The 18,135-nt window shown below is 37.2% G+C and overlaps 1 protein-coding gene across 2 annotated transcripts; it reads right to left on the reverse strand.

Annotated features, from left to right (window-relative positions):
* Window positions 1-2,167: 2,167 nt before the first annotated feature.
* Window positions 2,168-18,129, reverse strand: SLC25A16 (solute carrier family 25 member 16). 2 transcript variants are annotated; one of them, XM_057377816.1, is made up of 9 exons: window positions 18,008-18,129; window positions 17,088-17,180; window positions 14,840-14,973; window positions 13,153-13,216; window positions 7,222-7,343; window positions 6,629-6,695; window positions 5,744-5,906; window positions 4,762-4,830; window positions 2,168-3,253 (listed from the first exon to the last, which is right to left on the reverse strand). In XM_057377816.1, exons 1-9 carry the CDS (start codon window positions 18,099-18,101, stop codon window positions 3,097-3,099), a joined length of 963 nt encoding a protein of 320 aa, XP_057233799.1. In that variant the 5' UTR covers window positions 18,102-18,129; the 3' UTR covers window positions 2,168-3,096. The 2 variants fall into 2 exon arrangements, with proteins under 2 accessions (XP_057233799.1, XP_057233800.1); XM_057377817.1 differs by lacking the exons at window positions 6,629-6,695; window positions 7,222-7,343.
* Window positions 18,130-18,135: the final 6 nt, after the last annotated feature.

An 18,135-nucleotide genomic window follows, 5' to 3' on the forward strand; every position in this document is an offset into this window, starting at 1 on the left:
GCCTCCCGCCGCCCTCACGGCACTGCCGCGGGCTCCGCGAGCCCCGCCCGAGCCCCGCCCAGCGCGCGCGGCCCGGCCAATGGGAGGCGGCGTGCGGGGCGGGCCGCGCGCGCGCGGGCTGAAGGCGCGAAGCGGCGCGCGGCTCCTCGCGCCACCGCTCGGGGAGGGGCGGGGCCTGAGCCGTGAGGGAGCGCCGGGGGCGGGGAGSGCTCTGAGGGGAAAGGGCCTCGGTCTCTGCCCTGCACTGGGTTTATTTCCACTTTGTCAAGTGCTGTCCCATCCCCGACCCCACTTCTGCTACCGGTGTGGTGGTATGAGGTAATATTAGACGTGCTTCTGCTCCCAATTCGCTCATGGGCCCATCAGAGCCTGAGAGTCTAACCTTTTCCCTCATGAAGATGTGTTGTCGCTGGCTTTCTGAGATGACAGCGAAGTTTCATAGACGTAGGTTTCACTCTGCTGCAACGAGGACAGTTTCGGCCCATAGTTACATATCCCAACAGAAGCATCAAGTTCAAACTGATGAATTTTAAAAGGTGAGAACATTAAGTTAGCCCCTTCTATTTTCTTTGGGATAGTCCTGAAATACATGGGTAAACTACATTASTGTTGCTTTCCATTGCAACATTATCCTCTAAAATAAGCATTATAATTTAATAGTTCCATGCTGATACTATTAAATGTCGTCATAATTTGGTGTAATGTTAAGAGATTACACAAATGTTTTGTACACTTGCTAAACTTGTGTTCTGTAGTCTAACATTGCCTATGTATCTCCYGCACACCAGAAAAGAAAACAGAGTATGTGTAACAAGTCCAAAATACTGTTCAAATACCTTTTTGAAATTATCTAAAATTCAACCAGTCCAGGGAACCTCTAGGARGAGTCCTAGTGTAAAAAGTTGGACACAAGTGTTCGGATTTGTCTCTTAATTTTTTCTGACATCAGTGGTTGTGAAAACCTTTTACAATTTAAAGATAAAATCAGCATTATCCAAGTTTAACTGTGTAAATTCAGGAATTAATAACACTTTCAAATTGAAGATTATGCATACTCTCTTAAATTTTATTTTTAAAAACTTAATATAAATATTAAAAATATAGAAAATAGAGCACAGATCCATCGAGTAAGTATGTTTTCACATTCAATACCAGACTCAAGGATTTAGGAGACACTTTTTATGTTCTTTTCCTCTCAAGGGTGAACATGCTGAGTTTTGCTTTATTCTGCATAACAACTGATTACCTTATCATGACACTCCTCAAATATATCCCTTTTAGCAGAATTAAGATGTAAACCTCCAAATTTAATCATACTTAACAGTATTCACATGAAAAGAACTGGCATCAAAGAAGATGCTTATTTGCTCACACAGTAAAACAATACAGAGAAAAGAAAGGCACTTSTTTTCCTAATACAGTGATTTTATCTCCACTACAAGAACTTTAATATGTAAAAATTCATTGTGATATTGGTTAGCTTTCCTTTATGTAAAACTAAAGATCAGATGAAAAACAGTATTTGTTGTCTCTTAGTTAAGAAGGACAATGTGGTGCGTATTTACCTTTTAGGGCAAACATAGATAATTCCAGAAACATGTTCCTTCTGGCTACAACACATACAAATCACACAAAGACATAAATTCAAAAATTTTAATAAAATATATCCAAATACATTTCATTCTCTGTCCATAGCTACACCGTAAATTTCAAAGAAATACATATTTTAAGAAACTGGGGGGAAAAAAATTGAGCCATGGGAAGTTGTTATTGAATACATAACTCAAAATCCAGTTTGTTAAATTTGTCCAAATTCAGCAAATCAATCTTAACATCCACCATTTAACATAACCATTGCCAATTCTTAGAAGACACTGCTAAAATATTTACAATAAATAAATAACTTACATGAAGTAAATGCTTTACAGTTTCATGAATCAAGTGAGTAAAATCAAGAGTACCAATGCAAATCATGTATAAAATAATTCCTTCYAGAAAAGGAATTATAGGAGAAGGAAAACATGCAATAGTCTATTGCATACCATACTTCAGCAACAGCACATACACACACCTACAGACTCCAATACAATCTTAATTTTCTTTTCTGCGTGAGGTTGAATATGGTCCATATGCCTAAGCAAGTAAATGCCTAAGCAAGTAAATGCCTAAGCAAGTAAATGCCTAAGCAAGTAAATGCAGCAGCATGCAGACTTCTTTGTCACCATGGTTTATGGTAGAGAAAATCCTGTTTACACCAGCTAGTACTGGAAAGTACATAACATACTTAGCCTTGAATAAACCAAATCAAGRACATTCTGCTCCACAGAAAAGCCTTATAAGATTAGGCCCCTGTTACCTGACACAAGGACATATTTTCTAGCACTCATGCTTATAAAATTCCCCCCACCTTTTATTTGTGTAGCACAGCATTTCTTAGAATAGAATGTATGCCAAAAAACTGGTTTCCAAATTGCAAKATTTCTAATACTGCTAAATACATCTTGCTGGTTTTTACTGAAATGGTTGAAGGGACTTTCCTGTGTATCATCCGAAGGACATATGCATTGTTCTTGCATACAGCAAACTTGTACAGAAAAAGAATAAAAGGCTGCTTAAATTGTGGTCTGTCGATTACAGCTTCTACAGACCTGGCAATGATCTGAAAACCAAAATCATTCTGTTATGTTCTAATCAGTTTATTCMATTTCATTTTCAAAGAACAACAGATGCCTAATTTCTAGCTTAAAAAGCAGCATAATCAGCAGCATGTAACTCCTGGAATGGTGATAAAGCTAAATAACTGACAGCTTGGAACATGGGTATCATCTCCAAAACTGCATCATTTTTAAAATTCATTTAATGAAGCCTAGAAGTTCAAGTGCAAAAAAAAAGTGTTTAGAGCTAGCTATTGTTTCTTTTGATGTGTCAYCCGGTTTGATTCCAGGAAATTAACCGCATTTTGGCAAATAGAGATGTCAGACAACAGCAGGTCCACAGTAACAGAAARCTTTTTTTAAACTTCAAGTAATTTACTCATCAATAACATTTGAAGATTGATAGTGTAGTTTTTACAGAAAAGCCTTCTAAAGGAAAGAATCAGTTGAGGTGCAAGAATTGTTTCATMAGTTCGTATGTGGTAAAAGCCACAGCTTGGGAAGGAATACAGCGAATGTAATTTAAGGATAAACCACGGTATAGTCCTCTTCGTATTCCATGTTGTTGATAAACGTATTTCAGTGTCTGCACCATTGTACTGGAAAAATAAGAACTCAAATCATTAGTGGATACACATATTCAATATCAAAATAATTTTATTAAATACAAGATGCTACTTTTAGTTGGGTTTTAAAAAATCTATGGAGACCCATGGTATTCCACATAGTAAAGTCATATAGGACTAAAAAGACAACCTGAGCTCCTGCAAGAAATTTGGGCACAAGGGCTGGGAATTGGAAAGAGGAAAGTGCAGTCGCAGCTAAACAAGTATCAGTCTGAAAAAACAGCCCTACAAGACGTATTAAGATACTTCACACCAGAATGGCTCCACATATTCCCTTGCCTAACTGGCAGGAAGGAACTGAGAAGCATCAATTCCTTTTACAAATAATAATAATTTAAATATATAACATTTGACCTTACTAGAAGCAGAAATTGCAGTTATATGCAAAGATAATTTTCCTCACATACTTGTATTGAAACAGAGCAAACAGACATTAAATGCAAAGCACTTAAGGTGCTCGGTACTTCCAARCTATTGAAGACAATGCTCTTGGAGAACACATCTTCCATATGTTCCAAAGCTTCAAGACTTCCYGCTTGTTTTATCCTCTCATCCTCTAAAGATATACATGTGTCTCTCCTTCAAGGCACAGCTCTCTACATGGTCACAATAAAATGGTTAAACTGAGAAGCCTCATGTCTGTAAAAGTAGTCCTCACAAATGCAGAAAGTAAAAACCCAAGAACAATGAAYGAATTTTCATCTTAAAATTATCAGGAGTGGAAAATAACCAAGGGCAGGACRGAAGAGGTTGCTAAAGAAAACAGATCCTTCACAGTTAAGCCACATCAATGTTGTTTGTGAGAGGTCACTCAGGCTACTCTTGGTAAGATTCAACCTTCCACACAGGAGGTTCACACTGAATTGCACTGGATTCAGGCATACACAATTCCACAAGATTGAAATTAACCAAGAGAAAACTGTCCCAGAATTGAATTTGATAGAGACAATTTGAAATACACAAAGTTTTTCAGGATGAGAGCTGACTTAATATTATTATTATTTTTAAGTTACTATGATGCTTCCACATCTACTGGAGGAACCTCAATAGTGTGTAGGGTGCAGGAGATTACTGTAAGTGAAAAAACAGCTCAAAATTGTATTATGCAAAATTGTCTTATGGAACAGATTCTGCACCATTAAAACACACTTCAAAATTATTTCACTTCAGTAGAAGCATGCAGTGTCTCAGAGATCTTGCTGATACTAAAGCTAGCATAATTTGCATTAAAATACAAAGAAAACACATTACTAATACAAACACAGGATTACTAACAAGGGTGCCATGGGGATTTCAGTTATTTTATTTAATCCTAGATTGATAATGGAAACTTTGGTCTATGTGGAAACTTCCTCAYTAAAAGAAAGAACATAGTGGTTGGGGGGGGCGTGTTTTCTTATTTTTAAAATTTTAAATTAAGAACTGGACTTAGCTCAGAAATCCAAGAATGCAGTTACTACAGATGAAAAGGAAATACTTACAGGCACTTTTCAGAGTCTGGGAGAACCGCTCCTAACTGCATTCGCCTACGAGTTACATCAAGGGGATATCTACAGAGAAGATATTGAAACAGCAGTTCAACCAGATGTGTGATGACTGTTTGAAGATTGTTTAAAYAAGAACACAAAGAAGTCCACATGCAACTTSTAAGCTCCCTTTGCAGTGAGTCAGGAATCCAGCTTAGATTCTCAACATAGCTGAAAGTTCTYCAAAAAGGTAGACTTCCCTTACAAAACCAAAACCAGCAAAGCAGAGCTTAATACATTCCATTTGGTACTAGTAAGGAAGACACATGAAGATCAGATGAGAGTATAAAACAGTCTGTAAAATGCTGAAGGGAGAAGACACCTGCATTGGAAATAAAATTAACAGTTTAAGGATTAACAGGCAATTATATTTGCAATGCAGTGATTTGGTGAAAAATCCATGCCATCTAAGTCCATTACATTAACTTATTTTATGGACAAAATAAAATGGAACAAGGAAAGCATGAGAAAGGAAAAAGCAAGCAAAGTAGTTTTAAAAAATCCCAAATACAATATCTAAGACTTGGGCTGTTTTTTTCTTTTTATTCCTATGGCTTTACAGGTTACATAGATTTGAAAGTAAATTGGAATAATAAAATTCTGCAAATTATGTTCAAGGTCAAAATTTCTTAGCTTACCAAACAAGCTAAGAAATAAGATTATTACCAAAAAAGATTCCAGTGGATTTTAGGAAATTTGTTTTGTTGATTTGAATTTTTTTAATTGACTCATAGCATATGTCTTAAAAGATCCTGGAGATTAAATAATAGATATTTAGCAAATGAAATAATAGGAAGCACCWGAATTTCAGTTTTTGATTAACTAATTAAAAAACTTTATTTACTAATAACCAGACTTAGATAAAATTGTATCAGATAAAAGTTTCTTTAGAATGAACAGCTATAGAGAGGAAAAGCAACCCAATACCCACACTTACGATATCGTCTGAGCTATTGCTCCAGCTATGCCACCACACAGCAGATTTACATGTGTTTTCAAAACTAAGACATCAGGGTTATCTAATGAAGGCCGTCCAAGCAAGTTAGGTGCTTGAGCAAGTCCAATGCTCTTTAAGGTACCAAAGGTAAAAAATGAAAAACCTAAAAGGAAATTTAATTTTATGTACTTTCATTAAAAAGCAAATTATTTGTGGATGTATCATCATCATAAACAAAAAGCTGCATTTACAAAATTAATCTATTTTCCAGTTCTTTTACAAGYTTTTTCTTAAGCAGAAAGAAAGAAATAGATAAACAATATTTTGAATTCCTACAGTAATTTCTGTCCAAATGAATTTCTGTTCATACACAACACTACAAGAATGCTTTAAATAAGCTATGCTGCAGGTTTTAAGTTACTGGATTGCTGTCAAGAATACTCCTAAGACCCTTCTAACCAAAGGACATGTCTCAGCTTTTAAAAGCGAGTGCAGTTTAGCTGGGCTGTTCTGCTCCTCTGTTCCACATCACTGCTGCTGTGCATGCATGAGTATTTACAGAAAAGCCACCAGGAGATGGAGCCAACACGGAGGCTCTGAAGCTGCACTCCGCCTGCTCCCATGGGTCTCCCTGACWGAGAGAAACAGCCTCCATGCTTTCTTGAGGGAAAAACTGGGAAGCACAAGACAACCACCAGTTTACCTTTCTCAGTCACAAGTCCAAATTTCAGAAAAGCTAAGCTTTGACTATTGAAGACACTTTTTAAGGAGCGTCATTGAGGATGATTTGTAAAGAAATTAATTAACTAGGTGTGCAAATGTATTAAACAAATTTAGTAGTGCACATAGTTGCTGAAGGACCATCACATTCTGTTTTTAACTTACCCGCATATGGTGCCATTCCTACCACAGTTGGCATCAGCCCTCTGTAGAACCCACTAAAACCACCTTCCTTTGAAAGAAAAACACAGCAGCATTTGTGGCAAGAAATACAAGTGTCCTAAGTTACACGACTGATCATAGACTCCCACGACAGCAATCTGACTAGCATCATCTACTGCCAATGAGCTACTGCCATGTTCTGCTTCTTGTGCCTCAAGATTCAAAGGGACAACTGTCTGGCTCCATAGGAGATAAATAAATTAAAATGAAGGAGAAAAACCTACATTCAACATTGTAACTGGAGACACTTACGCATTTCACATAGCCCTCCTCCCCAAATCTTTTTGGTAATGTTACTACTTTTCTTGAAAAGCAACAACTCTGCCATTTCTGATCTCCCAGTTACAGGAGCCTTAGCTACAGCTTAGCAGCCTAAGTCAAAAGCAGCATCCAAATATTTTTTTACATTAAAAAATTCAAAGTGCACGCAATGAAGTAATGTTATTTTGCACTAAACCATTATTTTCAATGCAGTGCAACATTATGTAAAGAGCATATTTTGCTTTGACAGAACTGAAGATTAAAAGAAAAAATACCTTTGTGTAAATCATCTTGAATGCATGGATAATTCCCATGTACTTGTGTTCCCCTTTTACTTGGAACGCCAGACGAACTCTAACCATATCAAGAGGGTAAGTACAAACCACTGCTGTAATACCTTTATTAAAAACAAAAACAAAACAAGCAAACAAAACTCACCTACACCTTATCTGATTCTAGGATTATTTTGAAAAGTCGARTTTCCTTTTCTGGCAGTGAATACAATAGTACATACAAACTATTTTGTTAAAGAAACACTTTCAGTCACTTAGAATCAGTAAACAGGAACACTAACTCCAGCAACATACAAACGATTTATGTTTGCACTTGGGTGTTCACTGAAGCAGCACACCTAGGCTTAGACTTTCCAAGATTTATGGGCCTGACCACATTCACCTGAGCAATCTTATAGAAATTCATACCTCCAAAGAATCAGGCTAGTCAAGTGCATCAGCTTTACAGGATTGCAACCCTGAAATCTAATCCTACCATATTAAAAAAAATTTCAAACTACCACACGTACATGTTTTATTTCAAAAAGCTTCTGTCAGAATTTGGTGTGATTTACTGGGTATAGACACATGTATCTATCTACTGCATCTGAAAATACTAAACACATTCTAATGACACACTAAATATACTCTAGTTACATTTAAAATACAAACAGGTTCATAATGATGAGGAGTACTTAACTGKGCTGCAAGACTGCATTTTAATAGTTCATGCTACACCAGCAATTCTATTTTAAAACTGAGCAGAAAAGCTATTTCTGAACTTCAAATGTAAAATAAAAGAAAAAAAAAAAATCAAACCTTAGGACCCATCCAGTTATGAGCTGCTTCAAAACTGTTTAAATGCTGGCCACCTTGTAATTTTGCAAACACAGCTCCAGTACAGAAAATATTTCTAACAGTTACCTGAATAACACATTCTTTCCAACTGCTAGGTTTTGAGGTAAACCACTAAATGGCTGACAGATTCCTTGGAGGGAAGAGTTAAAGCTGTTGACTAACAACAGCAGTCAATTTCTGATGGTACACCACAGTCACCAAAAAAAAACAAAGCAAAACGAAGCAAAACTGAGAAAAGGAGAAATATTAAGTAAAAAAGTAAATACCCTTGTAATTTGCACTGTTTTCTAGCAACTGCTCTGATTTAGCTAAATACAACTTTTAAAAATTGGTCCTAGAAAAGATAAGCATACTTTTTATTCCAGCAGGAAATTGTCACTTCCTCTTAAGTTTTAATAGCCTCTTAATGATATCTTTTTGTAGGTGTGTCCTTTCCCCTCCTTTCCACAAACTCAAGAGAAATTCATAAGAGAGGGAAGAAAAAACCCTAACACAAACAACAAGCCCAAACACAACTCCTACAAACAAGCTCTTCATAACTTTTATGTCCAGAGTTAAAAAAAACCAAATACAAACCAAAACACCACCACTCTGGTAACTTTAATGATCTGAAACAAGGTATCAGGATTAGATTGTGAGTTAAAAAAAACATCCCAAAAATCTGGTACTGGTCAACTGTCAACTGAGAGCCAAGTCTGTGGGTTTCTGGAGTATCCCACCAGTAATTCATTTTAGAAGACAAAAACACCTCTTTTGAAGATTTTGGACAAGTCCTCTAAACAAAAAGCAGACATCTGCAGTTTATTTCTGATGTTGTCTCACCCACAGGATTCCAAAGTTGGAAGCTGCAAAASGGTAAAGCAACTTCAAGACTGTTTCCACTGACCTACATGAAATRCAATCCCTCAGTCTACAGCCTTTTCCTAACAGATTCTCTGAGATGTCCAGAAATACCACAAAATAGATTAATTATCACAAATTATCACTAATTACAGATTAAATATCACAAATAGATTWATTCAAGCAGTTTGAAATAACAGGAGGGGAAAAGCACTTTTACAGAGCTTAAGAGTACACAGGAAAATCATCCTACTTCAGAAAACAGACTTTATCCCCACTTCTTCCAATCATGCACTGATATCTATCCAGGAACTTCCTCTGAACAAGGACTAGCAAATAGCTCTTCACTAAGAGCTTGGTGACTGCATTATTTAGTGAACACTGTCTGAAAAAAAGTAAAATTTGGAAAAAAAAACCCGAACAGATGAAACTGAAAGAAACCAGATGTAGTAAGGATTTAAACAAACAATTTTTTTTTACTTTTTCTGAAAATCCTCTAGCCATGAATTCTGAGGAGAAAAAAAAAGGGGGATTTGGGACATCAGCCACAATATATGCTGTCTTGTAGCAATTGGGAGAGGCATGTTACAGCTTTACTACTCATATAAGGAAAATGTACACACAAAGGATCAAGATTTCCTTTGGGGCTCAGGAGAGACACCATCCTTTCTGACAGGAATGGCAACCAGCTGGGGGACACAAAGTCATTGTGGTGAAGTCTACAAAATTACTGATCTCACCTCTGCTCCCTAAATACAATGCTAAGAGAAGTCAGACCACAGCATCTTTAGGCTCAGTCCCAGTCTTGAAAAAGCAAAGTCTATCCCCATTAATGATAGCTAAGCCAAAAATCTCTCCTGTGGTTGGTTAAACAGGACAGAATTGGAAATAGATCAATRGTTAAGAGATATATACAGCAATTCCCACTGTCTGATCTGAAATAATCATAATAGGGGAATGTAGTTTCTCCCTCATTCAAAGAACCCCTTCCTCAAAACCAGCAGACTTTTTCACAATTGCTGACTCAGAAGCCAGAGAAAGACCACTTCCCATATTGTCCTCCAGCACCTTTGACTGCTCTTGGGGACAAGATACTGGGTGTCACAGACTTAAGACTTAGTGACAGTGAAGCACATTAGACTGTCCTTGATTTGCTTCTCAGGCTTTGGGAGCTAACAATAAGATTAGCTCTACAGGGATTTATCTGTTTTCCAATTTCCCTAGTATTCCTCCATTCTTAGTAATTTTCTTTCTTTGGAAAAGGAAACAAAAAATCTGGAGCAAGAAAAAAYCACAAGTGAAATACATTTACAAAGATCAGGCATTGCAAATGTAGCTAGCATGCAAGTTTTAATGATCTCTGTATCATGCTCTTTGTACTTTATCAGTAGCTCCAGAGATCAAATTAARCACTGCCAAGAGATTCAGGGGAATACAGTTCAAAAAGTGATAAGCACAAGTCACAGCCTTGAACTGCAGATTTACTCCTTAGCTAATATAAAATTATCCAAGTAGCATCTTCTGAACAAAATGAAGCTTCAGAAACTACATATAGAGAAATTTCTGATGAGAAAAAAATTAGACAGGTTAAAGAATGCCTAATTTACCACTCCTAATRTTTCTATGTAATTACATATGTCCAATACATAACTGTTTCCCTCCACAATGCATTCAAAGAAACAGACAATTCATGTTGACTGAAGTAGGTAACTGTTAATTACCTATTTAATAATACCACTTTAAATTGTGACAGCCAATATCTTCCCACATAGTACTATTTTCAATTACTTTTACTAAAAGTAAAAGCTAAATCACAAACATACTTTCTGTATTAGTTTAATGGAACTTGAGTATATTCTAGATAACATCTTTTTTGACTTTGCTATTTTGAAGTTAATCAAGTGCAGGAGAGGAAATACACATTTCTGTGTTTTAATTTGAATCTATTAGAAAACAAAAAAAAATTGAAAAAATAATCCTGTGATGTTTTAATGTTACTTGTTCATTTTTGTTATTTGATAATTTTGTTTCCTAAACCCCCTTAACCTCTATGATTTCTCTTCTGCCCAGCTCTGTCTTTGCTTAAAAGAAAATACAGTTATACACTACTGAGCTGTTAATGAGGTGCTACAGCTGAAATTTGAATCACACAAGACTCAGGAAATTCAGAGTTAGAGTTTCCACAGTAACTTTAACTTGGCCTCCTTAAACATATGCATTACAATAGGTTTTACTTTTCTCTCCCTCCACTACCCCCATCCTCGCTGCCTTGTTTTCTCCTGTGGATATGCTTTTGATCTTGTTTATCACTTACAGAAGATACTCAAATGTTTCCCACCACTTTGAAGCCGATTCAGGTCTGTTGCCCACTAGTCATGTTGGAAACACTGACATAAGCAAGACTGAAGTACAGTCGGTACACAGAAGTGAAAGCAGACAGCTGCCTGGCAAGATGGTGAGAGGGGACAAAAAGTGAAAAGAAATACAGGTTATCTATTCTCAACTGCTTAATACTGTGTCCCATGAAACTGTGAAGACCCCTCTGCACCAACTCTGGGATGTGTGCAGCACATCATCTCTTTTAGTGTTTAAGTGTGGAAGAAACAGAAAAACATCCTTTATTGGAGCCAGCACAGGAGGGAAAGCAAGAAATAGTACCAATTGCTTTTAAGTCTTTTTTTGTTTTCAAATCTAGAAAACTTTTGTAACAGATTTCAAATTCCATGTTCTTCTTAATGCCTCTTTCCTCCCCTCTATCTTCTTGATATACTTAAGATAAAGCCTGTGTCTCTTGTATCTAAAGAATATCCCAAGAATCAGTTAATGACACCTAGTAAACAAATATTAAGACACTCATATGTGACACTATAAATATACTTGACTGCTGTGTTCATTTCACCCTCAAGTCAAGTACAGTTCTTCAGTTCYGAGGTTCTAAAAATGAAACTATGTTATATTGTAATATTGTACTCAAGCACACAACATAAAGCACTTCATGTGATTGTGGTTGCAAGATAGCACTGTATATTAATTTATTTCTGTTACTCTAACCACACAAACCAGATTTAACCAGTAAGGTGCTTACAACAATGCCAGATGCTATTAATTTATTTACGCAAAGAATTTCAGCACATCCAAGACTGACAGAGTTAAGCTGATTATTCAGTGTTTTCACAGCGCCTCCCAAGTCAGGTTTCCAGTCTCTGACAAAGCTCCTGGAAAAGCTAATAATAATAACCTTCTTGGGGGTTGAAAAATGAATTGCAAAACGTTCTTTAACACAGTTAAAGCCAGGGGAGAGGGATTTTTTTTACTTCTTTCAGATAGAAAGCCAGCCAAGTTCTGGAACATATCTTTCCAAATAGGTTTTGTTAGGTTTTAGGACTCTTCTCATTGTTTCATTTCATTTTCTTTCTTCTGACACCACAMAATGCCAGAATACTTGAATGAAGTCTTCCTAGTTTAACTAAAGGTAATATTAAAAATGCCAGTATTTTTATTCCAAAAGAATAAATATGAATACCCATAACTATTTAAGGACTGCCAGTAGACAGTACTAAGCTATTTCACAAAGGAAAASCACATGAAGAATCACTTCAATTAAAACTCAGTCCACTGTTACTTACCTTCCCCTGTTCTTTCTTAGCTACTTTTGACTGAATGACTACTAAGAGAAAAACACATATATATGCTGGCACTTTACAGATGGCTTTTTCTGCTGCTGTTGCACTAATCAATAAATGAGAGGTTTTAACRTTCACACACACAATCTAAAGAGATCATGACAATCCTGCACTGAACGTGCAAAGTACAGACATTTCTGGCAAACCCAAAGAAACTACTCATTTAAGAAGTTGCAGTTCTCTCTACTTCTGTGGGCTTATATTCAACCTAGAAGCAATGGCAGAGGGGTTGATGAGCCAATTCTATCTGCACCCGCAACTTTATATTTCACCTTGATGACACTGTTTTTTTTTCACTTTTTAAATGCCCTAATAAAAGACTATAAAAAAATCTGTGCTTTACAACATAGCACAGAATTCACTGCTTGCACAAATATAAGCATATGCTCAAACAGGTTTCAATTAGGGAACCATGTTAAATTAACCATTTACTAGTRTATTTGCTTAATACAAATTTGCAGGAGTTTGACCCAACAACACATCAAATCATTCTCTAAATAAATATTAACTTTTCAGCAAAAGGCATGTCTAAAATCCAAGTACAAAACCATACCTGCCATGGATCCAGCCATTAATCGATGCACATGCCCAGAAATCCCAAGTTGTTTCTTTATTACCTACACAATATAGAACATTTACAGTAGTCAGATACCAGCAAATACAGGAAAACACAGCACAAAGTTTATTAGCACATTAGTGCAAACTCTGCAGCAGTTTGCAAGAAGTTCACAATGCTACAAATTCAATCCAGAGCATTTAATTACTGTTAGAATAATTTTTTAACACTGCTGCTGTTTCCAATTTCTTATTAAAAGCATGAGAATGATAAAATTCTACTAACAAAGCAAAATAATGAGTTGAAAGTATTGGCACTGTTCACTTCAGAGACTAGATTAATTGTTATATTTAATTATCATCAATGTGTGTTAAACAAGGCAAACTGAATACTATTCTTGTAGATAGCAAAGGACACTGATCAAAGTTGAAAAGTAAGAAGAGTCAATTTTTCTTACATGCACATCATATGAAACACTCCCATAAAGATTTTAACTGGATTAAAAGAAAAAAAAAAGAAAAAGAAAAAAAAAGGAGAAATAAAAAGGAGAAGAGAAAAAGGACAAACATTTCAGAGCAAGAACTTGCTAAGTTAATTACAGCCTGGAAGGAAATTAGAAATTAGTTTCCAGGCTTTTATTATTTTTAATTACTGAGACTATTTCACCTTCTGCTATAAAGATCATTTCATATCACCCTCCATTAAGAATTGTTTTTTCTTTTACGTATCCATGCAAAACATTGTGAAGGCTTCTGGTCAATTAATAGCTAAAAGAAAGTACCGTGATGCTAACTGGATTCTTGAAATTGCCGAGTCAGAAATCATTTCAATTATAAAGCACGTCAGTCTTTTATTCCACACTACACAAAACATGCATAGATCAACAGCATTCATTATTACAGCACAAAAAAAAAAANACAAAATTCATTACAATAACTTCTTTGTATCAGTCTTCTGAAATTTACTCTTAGGGAAGGGAATCACAATATTAATCTCACTGTCTTCAACAAACATTGTACCATTTACTTGGCTAGGTACTAAAGCGTGACCTTTCAAACATGAAGTTGCTCCTTGATCACAGCAAAATAGTATTTTTTGCCACAAACAGCTACGTTTAAAMAAACATTCTTGCCAACAACTGACCTCCATGAGATGTTGCAAGGATTTAATACAAAAAGGCAAATGCAGAAAAGAAGCCACAAATCTTGCAGAACCCTGAAATGAGCATTTTTATCTTCAAGGTCACTTTTATCTACAGCCTGACATAATAATTTTTTAGGACAAAGGTAACAGTCCTATCCAGACAGGCTTTCAAACTTAAGTCATTCTATCCATTCAGTACTACGAATCCCAACAGAAATACAATAAAGATGTTTCATTTTACCTTTTTTCCTACATTATTCACAAGGGGCTAGCTCACAGCAATACAAATAGCAGCAGACTTTAAATTATCTTTTGTTTTCATTTAAAGAAAGGATTTTATTCTCAGCAATACAACGATTAAGAAATCTGCATTAATTTCTTTTTCCTTAAGCAATGGGTAGGTTCTGATAAAATTAAGCAACCTTAGGAAAGACGTGCAGCTAATTAGTAAAATACAAAAGTTTCAGTATTAGTTTCAATCACTCAATGAGTCTATTCATTGCAGGCAGAAAAAAAAAAAAGGGAAAACAAATTCAACTACCTTTTTATATTGGTCAAATGCCATAAACTGAATAGCACCGTACGGAAAGATTCTAATCATCATTGCCCCATTTCCTTTATACAGTCCAAGGTAACCTTCCTTTTTGGGGACAGCACACAATGTAGAAAATACTCCTGCAGCAATACAAAAAGAAGTATTTAACAATGTGAAAAAGGAACCAAAAAATGAAGCAAATATTCTTGACAATAAGAATGTAAGCATGTATTAAGGCTGCATCATGTTGCTCATGTAACTATGCAAAATGCACTTTCACTGCTCAAACATTGCCATAAGGGAGAGGCTTAGGCTTAAGTTTTATCAGCTTTCTCACCTCACAGCCTCAGAGAGCCTCGGCACTCAGGCTCCAGGACTTGCCTGGACTGTGAGCAGCCCTACTGCAAATMTCACTAGCCACTCACAGCAGCTAATGCCAGCAACAGGAGGGAGGGAACTGGATGACTTGCAATTCAGTGGATTCAAAATAAACAAATACTTAAAGTCTCAAACCATGGCAAAACAATCTGATACTGCTACACACTAAATTAGAGATTAAATACCACCACTGAGGAAACCAAGTAAACAAGCTGAAGCTTCTCATTAGTTACAACTTAAACATCTCACACTCTTTATCCCAGCGTTGTTACGACAAGAAGCAATCYTATGCCCTTTTTATAGGTGGGAACTAATGCAAGACCACACAAAGTTTGGGCAAAACCTATAGTTTTACTATAAATATTAGTTATGCACRGTTGCTATCAAATTCACTTTCTGGTTTGATTTTAAAAAAAAAATTAACTGTGACCATCAAACAGTTTTCATTCATATGCAACTACTAAATCTAAGAGTTGAACATGAAAAATACTTTTATCTTGCTTTCACGCAGGAAAAAAAGAGTAGCTGACAAATGGTTACTTCAAGCTTAAACAAACAAGTATCTATTGGTTTCTAGGGTTCTAAGAATATGAATAGRTTAGTGTACCTTGTTAACATATAACTGTATATTAATATATTATTACGCATTTTATAGTAAATTTATTTTTTAAATGTCATGCTCATTACATGCCTCTGAACTTACTTATGCCAAGACTAGAATTCTCTCTATCCTGCAATGAGTTACTGTTCTTATTTCCTAGAACAYATGCTCCAAGATCCATGTGGCACCAACTCCACAGTGCAAGGGTATAAAAACACATAGTGAGGACTCTGATGAACCRACCCATCGTGTCTCTGCACTTACAGGTACCTCATCCACAAAATTCTCTGGTTTTTGCCTACACGTAACGTGGACATGCATCCAAGTCAGACACATTTCAAATAATCAGAATCATATCTGGCTCCCAAAATAGGGAAGAACATAAGATTTTACTTGCCAACTATAGCAGTACAAATCAAATTGAAAATGAGGATTTAAAATCTCACTCAAACCAATTATTTCACCCTTCAATTCTTAGACTTCAGATTTGATTTGTATACTTGTGTCTGTGTTACTAAAACAYATTGCTTGTATTTCCCTTTTTGGCACAGTGAATATACACCTACTGAATTTTATGAATTAATGATATGGTTTATTTTCCCAGCTTTTAAAAACATTGTCTTTAGTGTCTAAGTTAAAAACAAGTTTAGTTACATGCAAAATTAGGCAACTCAAAACATTTCTTTTTCCCCTGACAATTGCAACACATTTTGGAGCAAAATTATAACATCATTCAGTAACATTTGACATAAATGCGTCAAATRCTCTGCACAAGATGGCACTGCTACAGCCCCCAGAGAACAGTTCTGGACACCTCAGTTTGCTCTCTCACCATGATGTAACACAGATGCCGAATACAGATGAGCACCTTACACCAGGCATAAACCCGCTGCTCTCCCCAGTTCCCACCAGCCGTGCCACTGCCTGAAAAGCAGGGTCCCCCACAGCCCCTGGGAACTGGCAACCACTGCAGCACAGTTTTTACTGAAATGATCCACACTTTGAAGCTGTGATTACCAAGCTCCTGCTGGCTTCTGTAAAGAGGAAGATCAAGCCTAGCTCTTACATGCCTTATTGAGGATTATTCTGACATCTCTATCTCTAAAGCATCATCTGATACCACAACTTACACAGGGCTTTGTTTTTCTTTTCAAACAGTAACAAAACATGGCACAGGGCCTAACCACACAGATACCTCATCACTGAATAAATCAACATACTCAAACCACACACTGCTTTTAAAACCAAAAATTAGACACACAGCAGCCATCTTACCTAGATGTTTGTAATGGTGGTTATGAGCTTGCAGCAAAATCTTCACTCGATCCAGTGGTGCAGTAGTTGTCTTGGCACAACATCCTGCAACACCTTTGCAATAGGGAAACAGAAAAGTGATGGGATGCAAAGAATTCTTTAGGCCATCAGTTAAACAAGGGATTTTTTTAATGTAGTTTACTCAATAACTGGAAAAAGTCCCAGTGACAAGTGAACTGCTTCTATTAGATGTTACAGAGCTCTTGAAGCATTTATGAAACATTTAAGCTAGTTTTCCTGTTTACAAAAACCCCGGCCACTGTCCGTCTCAGCTACTGAGGTCACTGCAGAAAGAACTTTCCTGAAAGTTACTCAAGAGTTTTCCATCCTGCTTCCTCCTTCTCTTTTGCGGGAAACAGCCCTTGCTGATCTTCCCAAGGCGGTGGGCTACGTGTCTGCCGTGTATCCATGCACTACTTCAGAGAGATCCCAACAGGGAGTGCGGCATGGTGTAAAAACTTTTAATAAACACAATCTTCGCCTACCCTCAGCAAATCGGGCAACACCCTATAAGAAGAATAAATAGGCTTTTTCTCTAAGAGGTTACTAGTGTGGCGCTGTGTTTGCCAGGCTGCCTCTCCACACCACCTTCATCTTCTTAACATCAGCCGCAACAGTCTRGGGACAGAGGTAACCCGCCCTTCCCGAGTACCCTGACGACGCTTTGAGCTCTGGGAACATTAAATTGGCGGCTGACCGGGGCTCCTCGCTCGTTCTGACACACGTGCGAGTCACCGGCGTGCACCGCGCCGCCCGCGTTAGTCCATTAAAGGAAAAAGTGAGCTCCCTGCTTCCTCAGGTGATGAGACCCGGCAGCAGCTTCACCGGTGACAGCGACACGCAAGTCCGCCTGCCCGCCGCCCCCCGCCCGGGCCACCCACCTCCGGCGATGAAGGAGCGCAGCCAGTAGAAGTCTCGGCGCGCCGCGGCCGGGGGCAGCGCGGCACCGGGCCCCGCCGCCGCCGGGGAAGCCATGGGGCAGAGCCGTGCCGGCGGCGGCTCCCTCAGG

Source organism: Malurus melanocephalus, unplaced genomic scaffold (genome assembly GCF_030028575.1).
Source record: "Malurus melanocephalus ecotype Western Australia unplaced genomic scaffold, MMel_1.1 scaffold_327, whole genome shotgun sequence".
Taxonomy (NCBI): Eukaryota; Metazoa; Chordata; class Aves; order Passeriformes; family Maluridae; genus Malurus; species Malurus melanocephalus.